This window comes from Crinia signifera, chromosome 1 (assembly GCF_055691185.1).
Source record: "Crinia signifera chromosome 1, ASM5569118v1, whole genome shotgun sequence".
Taxonomy (NCBI): Eukaryota; Metazoa; Chordata; class Amphibia; order Anura; family Myobatrachidae; genus Crinia; species Crinia signifera.
Genome location: NC_139217.1, coordinates 286,827,249 through 286,846,053, shown reverse-complemented (window position 1 = coordinate 286,846,053; position 18,805 = coordinate 286,827,249). Strand labels below are relative to the sequence as shown.

Below are 18,805 nucleotides of genomic sequence, written 5' to 3'. Positions count from 1 at the left end.
CCGATCGCACGTGATTTAATCGCATGCGATGCAATCTAGTTCAAAACGCACAGGAATATTGTACCGTGTAAGGGCACTTTAAGATGCCGCTCATGTAAGATAGGGCTATGTAAACAATACATGCATACATACATAATACTAGTAAATAGAGGTGTTTAAATTAATTTGGGGTTTCTAGTTCATAGATATGTCCACATACATCTAACCTCCATGCACGACAAGTCACATTACGCATAACAAGTGAGCTCCATGTGACTCGGTAGTGCCGACCATCTTTGGGTGCGACTTTCCATTAGAATGAGTCTTATGCATAAAATGGTTTAAACAGGACACACAAGCAGCTTCTGATGATTACATTGATATGTTATGCCTGTATGCTGTGTTACTGTGGCTGTCTGCATACGAAATTCTATGTTGCAGGGTTTTACTGGAGAACACCAAAGCATTTTGCATCCAGATACAGCCGCACACATAGGCCAGTATTCAATGCTCCCAATTCTCTGGGTTTTTTTCGGCGAATCGGGCTGTTTTCACTCCTTGCGTTGAATCTGTTTCACTGAAAATGTGATTCACCCTATTCAATGTTCACTGTTCGCCAAAAGCAAACAGTGAATGCCGGCCAGATCTCCGTTTCATGTTCGCTGCAAGTCGCTAGAGTATTTCAATGGGGTTTTCACTGGGATTCGCCGAGAGTGTATTCAATGCTAGGATGGAGAACTGCTTTCTCCATGATTTTTGCCATGATTCGCCGTTTTGCATGCGACATCTTTTTTAGGTGAACAGGAAAGTGATCTTTTGAAATAAAGGGTTTTGGGGAGGAAGTTTGGTGTCAAAAAATCTGATTATTTTTTTAAGAAGGGGCATGCTATTTTTTTTTCCATTTTTTTTTAATACACTTTGGCCAGCAGGGGGCCGGGTGCCGAGAGCAGCTCATTAATATTCATTTATTCACTGCACTCTGGTCCCGATCATTACATATGCACGATCGTGACCAGGGAGTGCAGAGGCTGATGATCCCAGTCCCCTGCCAGCTCTGGGGGGGCTCTGCCAGTGTCCTGGCAGCCCTCCTGTGTCAGGCGCAGGCAGGGAGACTTCCATCTTCCTGCCTACCACCTTCCCCCAGCTCACTATGGGCGAAAATTCGCTGCCAGGGGCTTGATGCCCCTGACGAGTTGAATACGGTGACAGTGAGGGCTGGCAGCGAATGCTCCAGCCCTCCGGAACCCTGCGAATGTGCAGCGAATCCTGAACAGGATTCACTTCACATTTTGTAAATGTGCATTGAATACTGCACAAAGACACTCAGCATTACAGAGTCACACCATCGCATGGCATGACAACAAGGGCTGCTTAACACGCAACTGTAGATGATTGATTTATTTTGAGTCTTCAATACTGAAAAATTAAAATGCATGCATTATCAGATGGAAATTTACCATACTTCATATGTGTTTATGCTATTTGAGAAGAACAGCATTTTGACCTCAGAAAAGTTTCATCTTCAACTACATCCCTAAAATTAAGAATCATGATGAAGCTAGGAGTATAATTTAATTGGAAAGGAATGGTGACATTAAGAAACAGGTGAATATACTAAAGGCCCTCATACAAAAGTATGTGCTGCACATACTTATTGTACTGCTCGCAGATCGCATCGTATGCAAATCGCATGCATTGCGATGCGATCCAGTCGATAATGCATCACATTGCACTCTGCTATCGCAGCATGTATGGGGGCCTTAAGGCCTGGAATTGAATTACATGTGGAAGATTATGGTGGGTGAAAATGTAAGGTAGACGATGGTGGCAGTTGCCTATGAGCCTTTACAGTGTACTGATCAATCTGTAAAAGAAGTGTAATGTTTTATCTTTGTCGATGTTCAAGGCGTCAAGCAATGATGTACAATCAAGTTTTGTGTTAAATTCGGGAAATCGCGTACCGAGACGCCATGCTTCAAAAACCCTTGGGGGGAGGTGCAAGTCTGCAGCTGGTTTAAATTGTATGAGGAGGTCAGAGAAGACGTTAAGGATGAACCATGCTCGGGATGACCTTCAACAAGCCATGAGCAAAATGTGGACAAAGTGCATGAGGTTTTGAACATTGACTGTCGTTGAGTGTTAGACTTGTAGCAGAAAGGTTGTGACTTCCAAAAACTATTGTGCAAGAGATTGTGACATATGAATTAGCGATGTGAAAGGTGTGTGCCCTATTGCCCATGATCAGAGACAAGCATGTGGCAATTTCCTGTGAACTTTCGGAGCATGTGCAAAGTGAGCCTCATTTTTTTTGACAGAGTGATAACAAGTGATGAAACTTGTATCTTTGAGTACAATGTGGAGACCAAAAGTGCAGAGTGGCGCATACCATCATCACCTTGCCCAAAAAGGGCCAAATTAGCAAATCAAAGACCAAATGCGCGCACGTTGTCTTTTCAACTCGAAAGGTGTGGTCCACAAGGACTTTCTACTTACCGGCCAAACTGTGAAAGGTGCATTTTATACAGGAGTGCTCAGTCACTTGAGAAATAGGGTCCACTGTGTCCGCAAGGAGATTGCCACTATCTGGGTCCTCCATCAGGACAATGTGCCAAGTCACACATTGCTGCAAGTGAGAGTTTCTGACAACGCTGCTTCAACCACCCTACAGTCCGGATCTGGCCCGGCTAACCTCTTTTTTGTCCCCCTGGATCAAATGTGGCCTTTTTCAGACGGTAGACAAAGTTAAAGCGGCTGTGACAAGGGCACTCAGGGATGTTCCAGTTAATGCCTTCCAGGATGAATACCAAGCTTGGCAGACACGCTGGCCACTGTGTATCAATGCTCAAGGGTCATACTTTGAAGATTTTAAACCATATGTATCTGAAAGTTCCATATCTTTTTTTTCCAATAAAAGAAGTCCTTTTCAGTTTTGGGGTTACCCAACGTTGTCAGGGACAATCACTTTCTAATAAACATTGACAAAGTGCACACTTATATATCCCTCTGTCACACCTATAATGCAAAGATTATAATGCAAAGAGTGCATAAGGGTGCTTAAGTGTTTTATGAACTCTCAGTGTTCATACAGTAGTAGTTTGTTTTAATAAATAAGGATGATCGTAGCCAGCAAAGAGATGGATGTGACACTAGAAATGTTACAACTAGTGGTCAAGGAGATGTTAAGCTTCTCTGATTCAGAGTTAGAGGCCATTTTATCGAAACAATGTATAGATAATGATTTAACACCACCTGTAGCTGAAGCTCTATATAGGCAGTTGGTCAGATTAAAGCAACGAGTGTGTCTTTACCTATCACTGTATAAATCTATCAGATTACTACCATAACAAGCAGACTCCCAGGGGATTTTGAATAAGATGTACCCCAACTATCGGCCGGTATAGCATTTCATTTCAACAAGTGTTCAATGGATCTGCTACAACGTGTAATCGAAGAATCCACTCGTAAACAAAGAGATCTTGACACAAAAATAAAGGAATTTGAAAAAGTGCATAAAACCACTATATTACTAGATTCTAGCAATGAATCGTTGAACAAACTACAGAGCCAAATGGAGTGATAAACTGGTGCTGTTAATTAAAAATTAAATTGATAAAGGTCCAATTGAATCATGAACAGCAAAGAGTTTATGATTGGGTCTTTGCAAAGAATAATGCTGGATGCATTAAGCCATTCAAAAACACGACAACACGACACATGCACTGTGATAAGGACAGATCTAGCACTTCACTTAGTGAAGGGGATTCAACTCCATCTAACACACATGGAGGAAACTTACCCTTTGGGGACCATGATTACCTCCCAAACAGAGGACCTAGTTTTTAATTAATTATCGACTACTTTGTCAGATGATGAATTACAAGTACTGGTAAAAGGATTATCCTTTATTCCAAATAATGGCACGGATCTTATTGGCTGGAAAGTTGACTCGATTACCAACTTAACAGAGCCTTGCAATTGAAGGACCGCTTTGGGGAACAGAAAAGCACTGCGATCCAGGATTTGAATACAACTATACCTCCACAACTTATTAAAAAAAAAAACACCCCTCGCTGGGTTTTATGTGGGAGGGTGGAAAGATGATCAGCTCAGTCAATACCTATTGGTCATTGACCAGGTTCTACCTTACTATTTGAAGGATACAACAGCATAAGTCATTATATTAACTCTTTGAGTGCCGACATCTGTGAGATGTGCAAAATATCCGATAAAATTGCCAGCATCGCTCACATTTGTTATATAATTTCAAATAAAAAATGTTGTGTAAAAAAATATATAATTCCTATAAATAAAAGGTACACATTACGGGTCATTGTGGTGAATAGAAATGTTTGCTTGGCAATTTTCCCACCTATTTAGACAAATTCACTAGGCACTCAAAGGGTTAAGGAACTTATAATGCAACTGAGACATGTCATCTATCACTCAGATGTGTACGGCTGATAACACTAGCTTCTATTCCTGCATCTCACATGATGCTGGTGTGGAGGCTGTAAGGAATAATGATTAACATTACACTCAATCAGGGTCCCACAGTTGAGTTGTTTCTATCACTAGTGAGGCGCATTCTGACTAGAAAATACTTTATGTTTAATGGTAAATTAAACAAAATTCCCAATGGAATAGATCATACCATGGGGAAAGGGCATGGCTACAGAATAGTCCCAGTTTATAACACACAACACACAGTAGTGTCTGCTTAACACATTACACCATACAGTAGTGTCCCAATTTACACCATAGAGTAGATCACCTAATACACACCACTCATTCCTCCACATATGTGTGTGTGTGAATGGTCAGGGAGCTGTGTGTGTGTCGCTGAACAGCATGAACAGTCAGTGAGGTGTGTGAGTGGGTGCGGGTACTTCACCTGGAGCAGCAATGCTGCTGCTTACATTTCTTGCTGTTGGTGAGATAGGAAGAATAATAAGTAGCAGGAAGTAGGAGGTTATTGCTGAAACTTTATAGGTCACTCGTGTAAGACTGCACCTCAAATTCTGTGTAAAGTTCCTGCGGCCTTATCTCTTTAGACAGTGACAGAATAGAATTAAAAGCAAAAACAGACTAATGAAATGTTACATGTACTGCATTACAGAACATGAACAGCTGAGTGGGGAGTATGGATATTACAGAGGTAACTGAAGAAATCAAGCAATAATAGCCCGATCCCTCCACAAACAATGATGATAGACCTGTATATTCTAGCCAGTTACGTTCCAAGTTTCATCGTTTGTATTGCTAGAATTATGTTTTCACAAACTTGAAGAAGATGTGGTCTCTTGTTATCTCAAAATATCACTATATAAATAAAAGGCTAAATCCTTCTCAACTTTTTGAGTTGAAGTAATGCCGTTGACCACTAGAGGCCACTCGACAGACCAAATGACTCAGCAGAAAGTGAAACCAAAATGATATGTTTCAAACTTCCTTGATAAGGATAGCGGACGCTGTGAAGACAGAGATTGGAGGCAGGAACAGATGAATCTAATCTGTCATTTTGACGGCCTTTTAAAAAGTATTTTGGTACTCTTTACCTAGAACGGCGCCCATCGCGGGCATCGCATGTACATCGCATGCCATTATAATGGCATGCGATGCGACCGATGCGATGCCCGCGATTTTAAATAGAAATGCATGTTAAAATGTAAATAGCATCGGTCGCATCGCATGCGGCCAAAAAAACGCATGCGATGCGACCGACGCGATTACCGCGATTTTACATAGGGAACAATGGCTCACAGACCCCAAATAGCGACCCTGAAGTGTGAAATGGCCCGCCCAATTGTTAACGCCGGTACTCTTTACTTAGAACGGCGCCCACGATTTTGATCGTGGGCATCGTTAGTAAAAAATCTCGGGCATCTCGGGCATTGAATGCACTAAAAAATCGGGTGCGATGCGACCGACGAGATGCCCGCGATTTCCCATAGGGAACAATGTTAAATGTCTCAATTGACCCAATTTTCCTGTTCAATGCCTCAATTGACCCGATTTTTCCATAGGAAACAATGTTATATGGGCCACAGAGGCCAAATAGGCACCCTGAAGTGTATAATGGCCACCCGAATTGTTAACGCCACCCCACGATCAACGTCAACCCGAAGCGTGGCTAGCACAGCGAGCCCGCGAGGGGCGGCGGTACGCGTCGTACGACCTTATCATACCCCCACTATCCACGTCGGCATGGAGTTGAGAATAGAAAGTGTGGCGAGCGCAGCGAGCCACCGAGCCCGAAGCGTGGCGAGCGCAGCGAGCCCCGCGAGGGGACGCGGACAGCTGTGAAGCCCGCAAGGGGACGCGGATACCTGTGAAGGTATCCGCGTCCCCTCGCGGGGCTCGGTGGCTCGCTGCGCTCGCCACACTTTCTATTCTCAACTCCACGCCGACGTGGATAGTGGGGGTATGAAAAGGTCGTAGGACGCGTACCGCCGCCCCTCGCGGGCTCGCTGCGCTCGCCACGCTTCGGGTTGACGTTGATCGTGGGGTGGCGTTAACAATTCGGGTGGCCATTATATACTTCAGGGTGCCTATTTGGCCTCTGTGGCCCATTTAACATTGTTTCCTATGGAAAAATTGGGTCAATTGAGGCATTGAACAGGAAAATCGGGTCAATTGAGACATTTAACATTGTTCCCTATGTGAAATCTCGGGCATCTCGTCGGTCGCATCGCACCCGATTTTTTAGTGCATTCAATGCCCGAGATGGCCATGATGGGCGCCCTTCTAAGTAAAGAGTACCTTAACGCCACCCCACGATCAACGTGAACCCGAAGCATGGCGAGCGCAGCGAGCCCGCGTGGGGCGGCGGTACGCGTCCTCCGACCTTTTCATACCCCCACTATCCACGTCGGCGTGGAGTTGAGAATAGAAAGTGTGGCGAGGGCAGCGAGCCACCGAGCCCGAAGTGTGGCGAGCCCCGCGAGGGGACGCGGATACCTGTGAAGCCCGCGAGGGGATGCGGATACCTGTGAAGGTATCCGCGTCCGCTCTCCACGCTTTGGGCTCGGTGGCTCGCTGCGCTCGCCACACTTTCTATTCTCAACTCCATGCCGACGTGGATAGTGGGGGTATGAAAAGGTCGGAGGACGCGTACCGCTGCGCTCGCCACGCTTCGGGTTCACATTGATCGTGGGGTGGCGTTAACAATTGGGGGGGACATTTCACACTTCGGGGTGGCTATTTGGGGTCTGTGGGCCATTTAACATTGTTCCCTATGTAAAATCGGGTCAATTGGGCCATTTAACATTGTTCCCTATGTAAAATCGCGGTAATCTTGTCGGTCGCATCGCATGCGATTTTTTGGCCGCATGCGATGCGACCGACGCGATTTTTTGCCTTGCGATGCCTAAGATCAAAATCGTGGGTGCCGTTCTAGGTAAAGAGTACCAGTATTTTAATATTCATGTTAACAATAGTCACCTCAAATGTCCTTGTTTAGGTTGGATTGACTGATATCATAAAATAACACACAGTTAATAAAAAATTGTAGGGAAATGGTTTTATTAGGTCTGGCCGTGATCTACAATGTCCCCAAATTTCAAATCTGGCATGTTGTCACTCAAGCCTGCATAATCCCCCTATGCAAACAAAATAAGGTCAAAGAGACAATGATCTCAGCAGCATTAATGAAATTTTCCTGTGGCTTACCTGTTTCAGTAGCTTTTCTCTCTCCTCCTGTGGAGACCCCATACTCTTGTCCTCAGCAATGGCTTGATCTCGACGGCACTCCAGTTCATGAAGCTTCTCATACAGCAACACGGCCTCCTGTTTAACCTGGGAATGTGCAATTTCCTAGAGAAAAGAGACAATTGTAAGAATAGTGGACTGGCCTTCTGTAATGTAACTGTACACAAATTAAGACTTTAAAAAGCATTATTGGTATCATACAGCCCTAGGAGTTGGCAATCATCTATTTTAGAAACATCAACTGCACTCATACTCCATAAACAGAATATTTGTAAGAGAAAATTAAGATATTGCAAACATTTAAAATAATCAGAGATATCAATTTATTAAAAACATCTTTACTGTATATTAAGGACATACCTAAAACACAGTCTATTGAAGTATTACTCTTCATATACAATACTTTATAAATAAATAAATGAACTAATGACTTGTTACTACATACAGAGGAGTACAATTTAAGCTGTTCCACACTCAGTACTTACTGTCTCCAACACTTCTTTCCTTTCGGTGAGTAAGTCAAGATCTCTCTGCTGGATCTCCAAGTCCTACATGCAGCAAATACAACAAAGAAATTTAGGGACTTAAATAACATCAATTATAGCCCTTTCACATCGCAAACACAGGTCGGACCCGGGATCGCGATACCGAGTCTGGGATTTTCACACTATATAGAGGGCGGCCTGGATTTATCCCTTCTTATAACCAGGGTCAAATTGCCAGGTTGGTCTACCCAGGTTATAAGTTTTGGTGCGTTCACACTGCACCTCGACCCGGGTTGACACATTACCAACCCAGCAATAACCCAAATACGAAGTGCGGTGTAAAAGGGCTATAACAATGTGTACCTATCACAAATTCAAGGCACTGTAATGCAACCAATATATGGCAGGGAAATTTAATTAAAAACAAACAGTAAGGATCAGAAGAAAACAAAACAATATTTTATATGCATAAAAGGTCAGGGCAGGGAGCTAAGCAGTGCATAATGGAAAATAAATCTTGTGGCATTGCAATAATTCAGTCAGTGCAAGGCCTGCCTATATATTAATTTATAAAGTGTAGTATTATGATGGTGTATATGAGAATCTATGTCCTAAGCCTCCGAGAGAGATAGTTACCAGCTAACCAGTCATTTTTCAAACATAGCCATTAACATCTCTGTACCACTTTCTAGAACAGGGCTGGGCAATAAGTGGCCCTCCAGCTGTTGATGAACTAATCATACCAGCATGCCTTGCTTAGTTTTGCTATTTGGCCATACTGAAACTGATGCAAGGCATGCAGAGATGTGTAGTTCATCAACAGCTGGAGGTCCGCTTATTGCCCACCCCGGTTCTAGAAGGTGCTAAAAAAAAAATAGAAGTAGAATCTGATTGGTTGCTCAGAACTCCAATTAGTAAATGTTCCCCTAAGTTTTTAAAACTAGTAGCAGTTGAAACTTGTAAAATCTGGCTGAATTTGCTATTAAACATTTCAAACTACGTGAATCAGGGTAGAAATTTCAGGGTAAAAAAATGTGGATAAATACTTTAAAAGGTACTTCCTCATCTTTGCGGCTACAGCTTATGACAGTTACGTAAGCCGCTTTCAGAATAGCACCATTGTCACCTCGCGGTCTCAACACGATTCGGGCTCGTTGTCTCGCTCTGCTTGCCACAACTTTACTAATGGTAATAGGTGGTGGCGTGGACACAGGAGGGTGGTGTGGACCCAGGGTGGTGTGGGTTACGCTACAAAAGTTTAGTAGCGTAAGCTGTGGCGGCAAAGATGAAGAAGTGCCTTTTAAAATGTATAGAGACATTTTTTTTTTTTAAATCATAAAATAAAAATGCATATTTCCAACAATATTTTCCATTTATAGTGAATGCCTCTAGCAATGGAGCAACAACATTGTAAATTGTATACGCAGATATAAAAAAACTTTCTCATACACATACATACAAAACACATTACAAAGAAAACAGGTCATGAAGGCATTTACAGATAAGCAGGGCCGCCAAGAGAAATCCTGGGCCCCGGTGCAACAACTTCCTTGGGCCCTCATGGACGGAGCTCCCCGCACACTCTGCGGACCTGTTGTTACGCCACTACTTCCAAGGTGGATACACGTACAAAAATTTACACTGTAATACCTATTACACATGTCACACACCCATTACATATTATACCACATGCCATAATGATCATTACACATTATGCCACACACCGTAATGCTCATTGCATATTAGGGGGTTAACATGCTTGTTGCCATGGGAATAACCTGCTCTGCCAGGGGGTAACATTCTCTGCCAAGGGTTAACATGCTCTTTGCCATGGGATTACCTGTTCTGCCAGGGGTTACATGCTCTTTGCAAAGGATACCCTCCAACATGACCCATTCCATTAGGTACAAAATGCTCTGTTTCTGGAATTCCTTGCCAGTAGCAGTTGCAGAGGTGGGGCTGTGATTGGGATTCAAATCCAGCCCGGGAGTGTGGGGGTGGTGCTGTACGTAATGCACGCTGGTGGGGGTGGGGGTGGTGGCTTGTAATGCGTGCCAGGGGGGTGTGTGGCGGCGGTATGTAATGCGTGCCGGCGGGGGGGGGGGGGGGGGCGCTCACCTGCTGCGCTGCTTCCTTTTTTCTGCTGGCTGGGCGGAGGGGGAACTGGAGCGGAGAGCCTGGGAGGTATTGTGCGCGCATGCGCAGCAGCCCTCCCGCAGCCATTTTGGACTTGGGCCCCTTTTTAATGAGTTTTGGGCCGGCCCACCCGGAAATGGCCCGGTTTCCCGGTGGGCCAATCCTCCCCTGGCTGCAGCACAGTCCAATATTCAAAAAGGGAGCCACATATACTGCTACCCCAAACATCACTGTCCTGGACTCACTGGCAGTTGATGTGACTCCCCCTCTTTGAATTTTGGACTGTGCTGGAGTCCCACCTCTGTAACTGCCACTGACAGGGAAGTCCAGGAATAGAGAATTTTGTACCTGGAATGGGTCGTGTTGGAGGGTACTACCTACCCTAAGTATCCTCCTGTTGTCGAGCCACGGTAAACTCCAAAGTCATGTGACTAGCTCTCAGCTGGCCCTGGAGTCGGAGAGCGGAACAACGTTCAGAAGGACCTCTGTGATGCTGCTGCCCCCACGCCAGCCCACGTCCGCACTACCAATGCCGCCGCTGAACAGCTGACTCTGGCGCACTCAGACCCAGCGCACTCGCCACCAAATAAAATTTAAAAAAAAACTGTGTGTCCATACCAGGGCCCCCCTGACAAGCCCGGGTAAATTGTACCTGTTCCCACCCCCCCTCTCGGCACCCCTTTCAATATCTGGGAACCTAAGGGTGACTATGAATCTAAGTGTCACTTGGTTTTTCTTTTATATATAATTATGTTTTAATGATAAATTGTCACTTTTTACCATACACCTGACATCTAAAATCATTTGCTATTATAAATTATTCGGTACTAGTGCAATCACCCACCCTTCCTGTTCTTCAGTATTTGGTTACAAGCTGTACCTTTAACAACTGCTCATTCTTCCCTTTCATTGTGAAGTATATAGCTTGTTTCTCCTCAGACATATTCTTAACAATGCCTTCGGCTGCTTGTTTCTCATGTTCAATGTCCTCTTCCACCCCTCGTATAAGATCTTCTTTTCTGTAGTAGAATGAAACAAGCTGATAAGGAGTGGACAATATAGAAACACGTGTACTAAGAAAATGACTGCCATGCAAGCAACCTTGTAAAGGAGGGAGCACATTGTTAAAGATATTAGGCATACACACTAGAAGATATTGCTATCAATATCATTCAGAAGCCAATTTCTGAATGAGATTGGTGCCACTATCTTGTAGTGTGTATTGACCTTTATGGAGGTGACTGCTTTTGTCTATTTTCCAGTGTTTGGGAGCAAACAGTCGATTGTAATTTGTTACCAGAAATTTCCAGATTTTCATTCCAACCAGCCAGATTGGAAAGATGAGCTTCTAGAGTGTATGGGCCTTTACTCCTGAGCAATCTCATAATGTCCATTGCAACTAAGCCACCAGAGCCAGTGATAATGAACCCAAAGATACAGTCACTGGGTGCAACACATCCATAAATCATGCCCAAGTTGGTTAAAATCTGTAATATTAATTTAAAGTAGGGGTTTCATTATTCCTATTAATGCAAGTTCACATAACAAACACCAAAGTTATAATATGAGAACCCACTGACTGATTTATAGTTCGGGCCGCTTCCCCTCTTTACTGCTGATCACCTGGCAGGGAAGCAGAGTGAAGTTATTCGCAGGCTCCCCCACCCACCCCTACCGCTGCCCAAGCTGATCCCACTGCTCCCGGAGCACAGTCTTCTCCGCCATCTCTGGATGCTGGCAGACATTTAAAATATGGCGCGGACTTGTAAGCCAAATCAGGGCTTGCAGCCCGCCAGCCAATCAGAGAGACTGCCGGTACGCAAGCTCTGATTAACTCACCAGACGGTGCTGCATTTTAAATGACCGCAGGCCGGAGGTGAAGCCTGCACTCCTAGAGCAGTGGGATTCAGCTGTGCCCACCGCACCCCCTTGATGGCGGCCCTGAAAACAACAGTGACACAAAATGATTTCCACATGTGAATAGATACAAAATATATAACATTTTGTGCAGCCAGATCGGACAATACATTTTAAGGTGTATGGCCAGCTTTAGAAAATATACGTATGTACTGTAAGATAATAATATTTATATATAAAAGCTGTCTATCATTTATTTATTTATATGGTGCCACAAGGGTTCTGCAGTGCCCGACAATCCATAGATGAGCAAAACTAAAAAATAGTGATTTACAATACAAATGCAAATTAGGTCAAGTACATGGTAAATAAAAGACAGCTGCAGCAGCGGACACTGAGGCAATTATAACAGTGGCAGAGATATATAATTAGAAAAGCACATGAGGAGAGAGGGCCCTGCTCGTTAGAGCTTACACACACATACATATACATATATATATATATATATATATATATCCAGTCCACGATTTACAGCAGCAGCAGCAGCAGCAGCAGCAGGACTGATTGGATCCAGTTCGGGTTTTCCTAAAGGTGGCCATACATCAGAAAATAGGATTTTGGGTACCTACCGGTAAATCCTTTTCTCGTAGTCCATATGGGATACTGGGCTTCACTACTATGGGGATTGAGACCTCCGCAGGAGAGACAGGCACATAAAAGAACTTTCAGTGTGGGTGCACTGGCTCCTCCCCTCAATCTCCCTCCACTAGTCAGTTAATGCAAAAACTGTGCCGAAGGAGAGCATGTGAGGAGTAAGTGATAATGTATTGTGGTGAGATTCATCCAGCACACCCAAACGAACAAAAAACATATAAAAAGAGGTGAATCCTAACAACTTTAGAGGACACCTGTAACTGTAAACAAGGCTATAGACATATCTATGCTATAGAAAACAAGGCAATAAGCCTAACATGAAGTAGAATCTGACAGCAGAAAAGCCGCACCGAGGTGGGCTCCCAGTATCCCATATGGACTACGAGAAAAGGATTTACCGGTAGGTACCCAAAATCCTATTTTCTCTACCGTCCAATGGGATACTGGGCTTCACTACTATGGGGAGGTCCCAAAGCTACCAGAACGGGTGGGAACGTGCGGAGTCTGCTGTAAAACCGCATTCCCGAACTGGGAATCCTCCCTGGCCAGGGTGTCAAACTTGTAGAACTTCACAAATGTGTGTTGCCCTGACCAAGTTGCGGCCCTGCAAAGCTGCATAGCCGACACCCCTCGAGCAGCAGCCCAAGAGGTACCTACAGACCTGGTTGAATGAGCCTTTACTGAAAAAGGAAGCGATAGACCAGCTGATGCATAAGCCTGTTGGATAGTACATCTTATCCACCTGGCAATGGTACGCGTTGAAGCAGGTAAACCCTTCTTCTGCGCCTCATAAAGCACAAACAAGCTGTCCGTCTTACGGATCCTAGCTGTGCGCTTGACATACCCCTTAAGGGTGAGGACCACATCCAAGGAATCTGGTATATCCGGGTGTGTTGCACTAGAAGGAACCACAATAGGTTGGTTTAGGTGGAACCCTGATACCACCTTTGGAAGGAATTGTGGTCTAGTCCTGAGTTCCGCCCTATCGTTGTGGAACACAAGGTAAGGGCTCCGACAGAATAAGGCTCCAAGCTCGGACACCCTCCTGGCCGAAGCTAGGGCCAGCAGAACAACAGTCTTCCAAGTGAGGTGTCGTAGCTCAGACTCCTCCAGTGGAACAAACCGGGCTGATTTTAAGAAAGTAAGAACCACTTCCAAATCCCATGGTGCAGTGGGAGGCACAAAGGGGGGCTGAATCCTCAGAACCCCCTGTAAGAAGGTTTGCACTTCCGGCAAGGCCGCAATCTTTTTCTGGAAAAACACAGACAGCGCGGAGATTTGGACTTTTAAGGAACCCAATCTGAGACCCTTATCCAAACCAGCCTGAAGGAAACGTAGCAGGTTGTTTAATCGAAAACTGGCCGAAGGCAAGTCATTCTTCTCACACCAGGCAATATATCTGCGCCATATTACATGATAATGAGCAGCCGTCACCGGCTTCCTGGCTTTTATCATTGTAGTGACGACAGAGGGATGGAGACCCTTGTGGACTAAGATCTGCCGCTTAACCTCCAGGCCGTTAAACGTAGCCGCTGTAAGTCCTGGAAGACGAACGGGCCCTGGAGGAGCAGGTCTTTTCTTAGGGGCAGACGCCACGGGTCTTCCACTAGCATGGCCTGAATGTCCCCGTACCAGGCCCTTCTTGGCCAATCTGGCGCCACCAGTATGGCCTCCGTCCCCTGATGCCGGAGCCGCTTTAGCACCCGAGCCAACAATGGGAGAGGTGGGAACAGGTACACCAATTGGAATTCCCAGGTCCAGGTGAGAGCGTCCACCGCTATGGCCCCTGGCTCTCTGGTCCGTGCACAGTACCTTGCTACTTTGTGGTTCAAACGTGAAGCCATCAGGTCGATCTGAGGGAGCCCCCACAGATCCACTATGGCATTGAACACTTGCGTGTGAAGGCCCCACTCCCCCGGGTGAAGATCGTGGCGACTCAGGAAGTCCGCCTCCCAATTGTCGACCCCCGGGATAAAAATAACAGACAGGGCCAGGACATTCTGTTCCGCCCAAGACAGAATCTTTGACGCTTCTCTCATGCAAGGCATGCTCTTGGTACCACCCTGCCGATTTATGTAGGCCACAGTGGTGGCATTGTCCGACTGGACCTGGATCGCCTTGCCCTGTAACAATGGAGCTGCCTGTAACAGGGCATAGTAAACCGCCCTCAACTCCAGCTTGTTGATATGAAGGCCCGACTCCAGTGGGGACCATCGACCCTGTAGGCGGACTCCCTGTGTCACAGCTCCCCAGCCCCTCAGGCTGGCGTCCGTGGTTACCAGAATCCAGTCCTGGATCTGGAACCGTCTGCCTGCCAACAGATTGGATGAATCTAGCCACCACTGTAGCGAGATCCTGGTTCTTGTTGTAAGGCCAATCCTTCTGCGCATCTGCAGGGGGGAGCCGGACCATTTTGTCAGAATGTCCAATTGAAAAGTCCTGGAATGGAAGCGGCCAAATTGTATTGCTTCGAATGAAGCCACCATCTTGCCTAGAAGCCGGAGGCAAAGATGGATCTGTACCAGAGGTGACTGTAGGACCTCCCTGACCAGCTGTTGTATTGCAGTGACCTTTTCCATCGGCAGAAAGACCTTTTGTTCCGATGTATCCAGGATCATGCCCAAGAAAACCATCCTCTGGGTCGGAACCAGCGATGATTTGGGCATGTTCAGGATCCACCCGTGGTCTCTTAGAACCTGTATGGACAGTTTGAGAGCACTGCTTAAAGCCTCCGCCGACCCTGCCTTTATTAGCAGGTCGTCCAGGTATGGCACTACATTGACCCTTCGGAGCCTGAGTAGTGACATCATTTCCGCCATTACCTTTGTGAAAACCCGCGGGGCTGTCGACAGGCCGAAGGGCAACGCCCGGAATTGGTAATGGTCGTTCCCCAAGGCAAACCTGAGATAGATTTGGTGTGGGGGCCAAATAGGAATGTGTAGGTAGGCGTCTTTGACGTCTATAGAGGCCAAGAACTCCCCTTTCTCCAGACTGGCGATCACAAAGCGCAAGGACTCCATCCTGAACTTGAACACACGCAGGAAGGGGTTCAGTGACTTTAGATTCAGGATGGGCCTTACTGAGCCGTCTGGCTTCGGGACCAGGAATAAGTTGGAATAATATCCCTGGCCCTGCTCCGTGTCTGGCACCGGTACAATTACCTGAGACTGAAGCAGCCTGGTAATGGCCCCCTGAAGGAGCACCTGATCTTCCTGGGATGCTGGGAGTGCCGACCTGAAGTATCGTCTGGGAGGAGGTTTGTCGAATTCCAGCCTGTAACCTAGAGAAATGAGACCCCTGGCCCAGGAATCCAGACCCGATGCGTCCCACACATGGCTGAAATGCAACAATCGCGCTCCCACCGCGAGAGAGACTCGTGGCGGGAAAACCCCGTCATGCTGCAGGCTTAGAGGAAGCCGCGGCATTTGGGCGGTCCTGGGTGTTGGAGGAGCTAGGCTTCCTAAACTTGCCTCTCGTGCCCCTGCTGGCATTGGAGGCGCCCCTGGCCTTGGGGCGAAACCTGTTCCCACGAAAGGACTGCTGGGAAGCACCTGTGAAGGTACGCTTTGCAGCCGTGGGAGCTGATGGAAGAAAGGTAGATTTTCCTGCCGTGGCTTTGGAAATCCAACCGTCTAATTCACTCCCAAACAGCCATTCTCCTGTAAAGGGAATACCCTCCACACTTTTCTTTGAGTCTACGTCTGCAGACCACTGACGTAGCCACAAGGCCCGTCTGGCTTGCCTCGCACAGGATCTTAGCGGTATCCTGAATGTGACGCAGACTGTCACCTATCTGGGCCACAGTCATGTCACCCAACAACCCCTCCTGAATCTGGGTTGACCATGTATGAATTGCCTTAGCCATCCAGCAGCTGGCTAAAACTGGGCGCTGAGATGCCCCACTAGCCGTATATATGGACTTGAGGGTAGCTTCCAGCCTCCTATCCGCCCCATCCTTAAGGGTGGATACCCCTGGGACTGGTAGCAACACCTTTTTAGAAAGGCGGGAAACAGAGGAGTCCACTACCGGTGGCTCCTCCCATTTCTTTCTGCCCAAAGGTTCAAAAGGATATGCATTTGTGAACCGTTTTGAAAGAGTAAACCTCTTATCAGGGTTTTGCCATGCAGCCCTGAAAACAGTTTCTAACTCTGCCTGCTCAGGGAAGTACACTGGCTGTTTCCTCTGAGTCATGAAGAAAGGATCTCCTTCTGTGGATGCCTCTACTGGGAGATCTAAAACATCCCTAATGGCCCTGATAAGGGGCTCGGGACCATGCACTGCCGCCTCAGGAGCTGGTTCCTGCAGACCCTGCTCCTCACCCTCCTCCAATATGTCCTCATCGTCCTCATCTGTGTCAGGATCCATCGCAGTAGCCTGCCTCTTTTGAGGCTGTGCGGGAGGAGGAGGTACATTAAGGGTATGAAGAATATCCACCCTGGCAGCTAACATGGACAATTCCCTCTGAACCCTCTGCGTTTGCTGAGTGTTAGTGGAAAGCTGTGAAGCCACAGAATCCAACAAGGTCTTTATGTTGGAGGCCCACGCAGGCTCCTGTTCGTCTGCCTGCGACGGCCCCACCAACTGTGGGGGTACCCCACTGATCTGGGTGTCAGCACTACTGGGCTGTGGTGACATACAAGCCTCACAAGTAACCTGGGACTGTGACTTTGGCACAAACTTGGTGCTACACACCATACAAGTGAACTTTTTTACCATGATGAGATAGTACTACAATGTCTGCAGTACAACACAACCCCCACGCAGTCACACACGTGCACACACCACACTGCTGGATGTGAAAAAACAGACTATGTGTTTGTTTTATGCTGTGCTGTAACTAATCAGTGGGGAATAAACAGAGCAATTGGGGAGCCAAGTGCACCCTTAACCTGAACTCACAGATCTGGGTGAGCTGGTAACGCTAACACAGTGATATGAACAACACAGTGTCTGAATCAGCCAAATAGCGCAGCAGCGCTAAAAAGCTATAAAAAACCTGCTGTCTCTGCCCTGCTGCAAGTACCCGGATCCACCACGCCAGTGAGGAGCCCTCTGTAATGGAGTCTGGCAGCGTGTGAAGAAGCAGGAAGTGACAACGCGCGCCCAGCAGAGCTTGGTCCCGCTCTGAGTGAAGCCCCGCCCCCTGTACACGGAGCTGGCGCTTCTATATATTTATACTGACATTAGGTGTAAATATATATATATATATATGTATCATACATTTTAACCTGAGGGGTGTCCCTGGTGGTCCAGCGGCAGCACCCCTATGCCAGTTACCAGACGCGGTGTTCACGCAGTCCCTGCTGGAGGGCCGCCATTACTAGCCGTCGTCTTGCCGCACCAGAAATGGCTGCGGGGACCCCTTGTGGGACCCCCAGCCTGTACTCACCACTGAAGTCTTCTGACCTGTCAGGGGTGTGCGGCGGCTAGGGGACTTGCTCGCCACAGCGCAATGCTGTGCGGTGACAAGTCCCACGCAGGACCTGAAATGTCCTGTAGCAGGGTCAGCTCTGCACCTGAAGAGGTCGGGGACTGACCCTTCCCCTGACACCCACGAAGCAGGACAGCTGTGTGGTCACCACAGCGCCCCAAAATAACAAACTTGAAAATAAATGTAGAAAAACTCTGGAGCATCCAGAAGCACTGCCTCTCCTGAGGCACATTTTTCAAAACTGACTAGTGGAGGGAGATTGAGGGGAGGAGCCAGTGCACCCACACTGAAAGTTCTTTTATGTGCCTGTCTCTCCTGCAGAGGTCTCAATCCCCATAGTAGTGAAGCCCAGTATCCCATTGGACGGTAGAGAAAGATATTGTACCCAATCATACAATCTCAACTGATTGTAAGATGGATTGTATGCAGATTGTGTGCACATCTTATGTACATAATCATACAATCAATCAGCAGATGGATTGTATGACTGATTGTAAGATGGATTGTATGCAGATTGTGTGCACATCTTGTGTACACAATTATGCAGTAGATGGA

The 18,805-nt window shown here is 46.6% G+C and overlaps 1 protein-coding gene across 3 annotated transcripts in view; it reads right to left on the bottom strand.

Moving 5' to 3' along the window:
* Positions 1–18,805, bottom strand: part of IFT74 (intraflagellar transport 74) — an 83,126-nt gene that overhangs the window by 34,712 nt on the left and 29,609 nt on the right. For all 3 annotated transcript variants that reach the window (XM_083185420.1, XM_083185429.1, XM_083185439.1), the window contains exons 9-11: positions 11,188–11,326; positions 8,172–8,234; positions 7,648–7,791 (exon numbers count right to left, since the gene is read on the bottom strand). In XM_083185420.1, the coding sequence (XP_083041546.1) occupies positions 7,648–7,791; positions 8,172–8,234; positions 11,188–11,326 (346 nt within the window). The remainder of the gene's footprint in view (positions 1–7,647; positions 7,792–8,171; positions 8,235–11,187; positions 11,327–18,805) is intronic.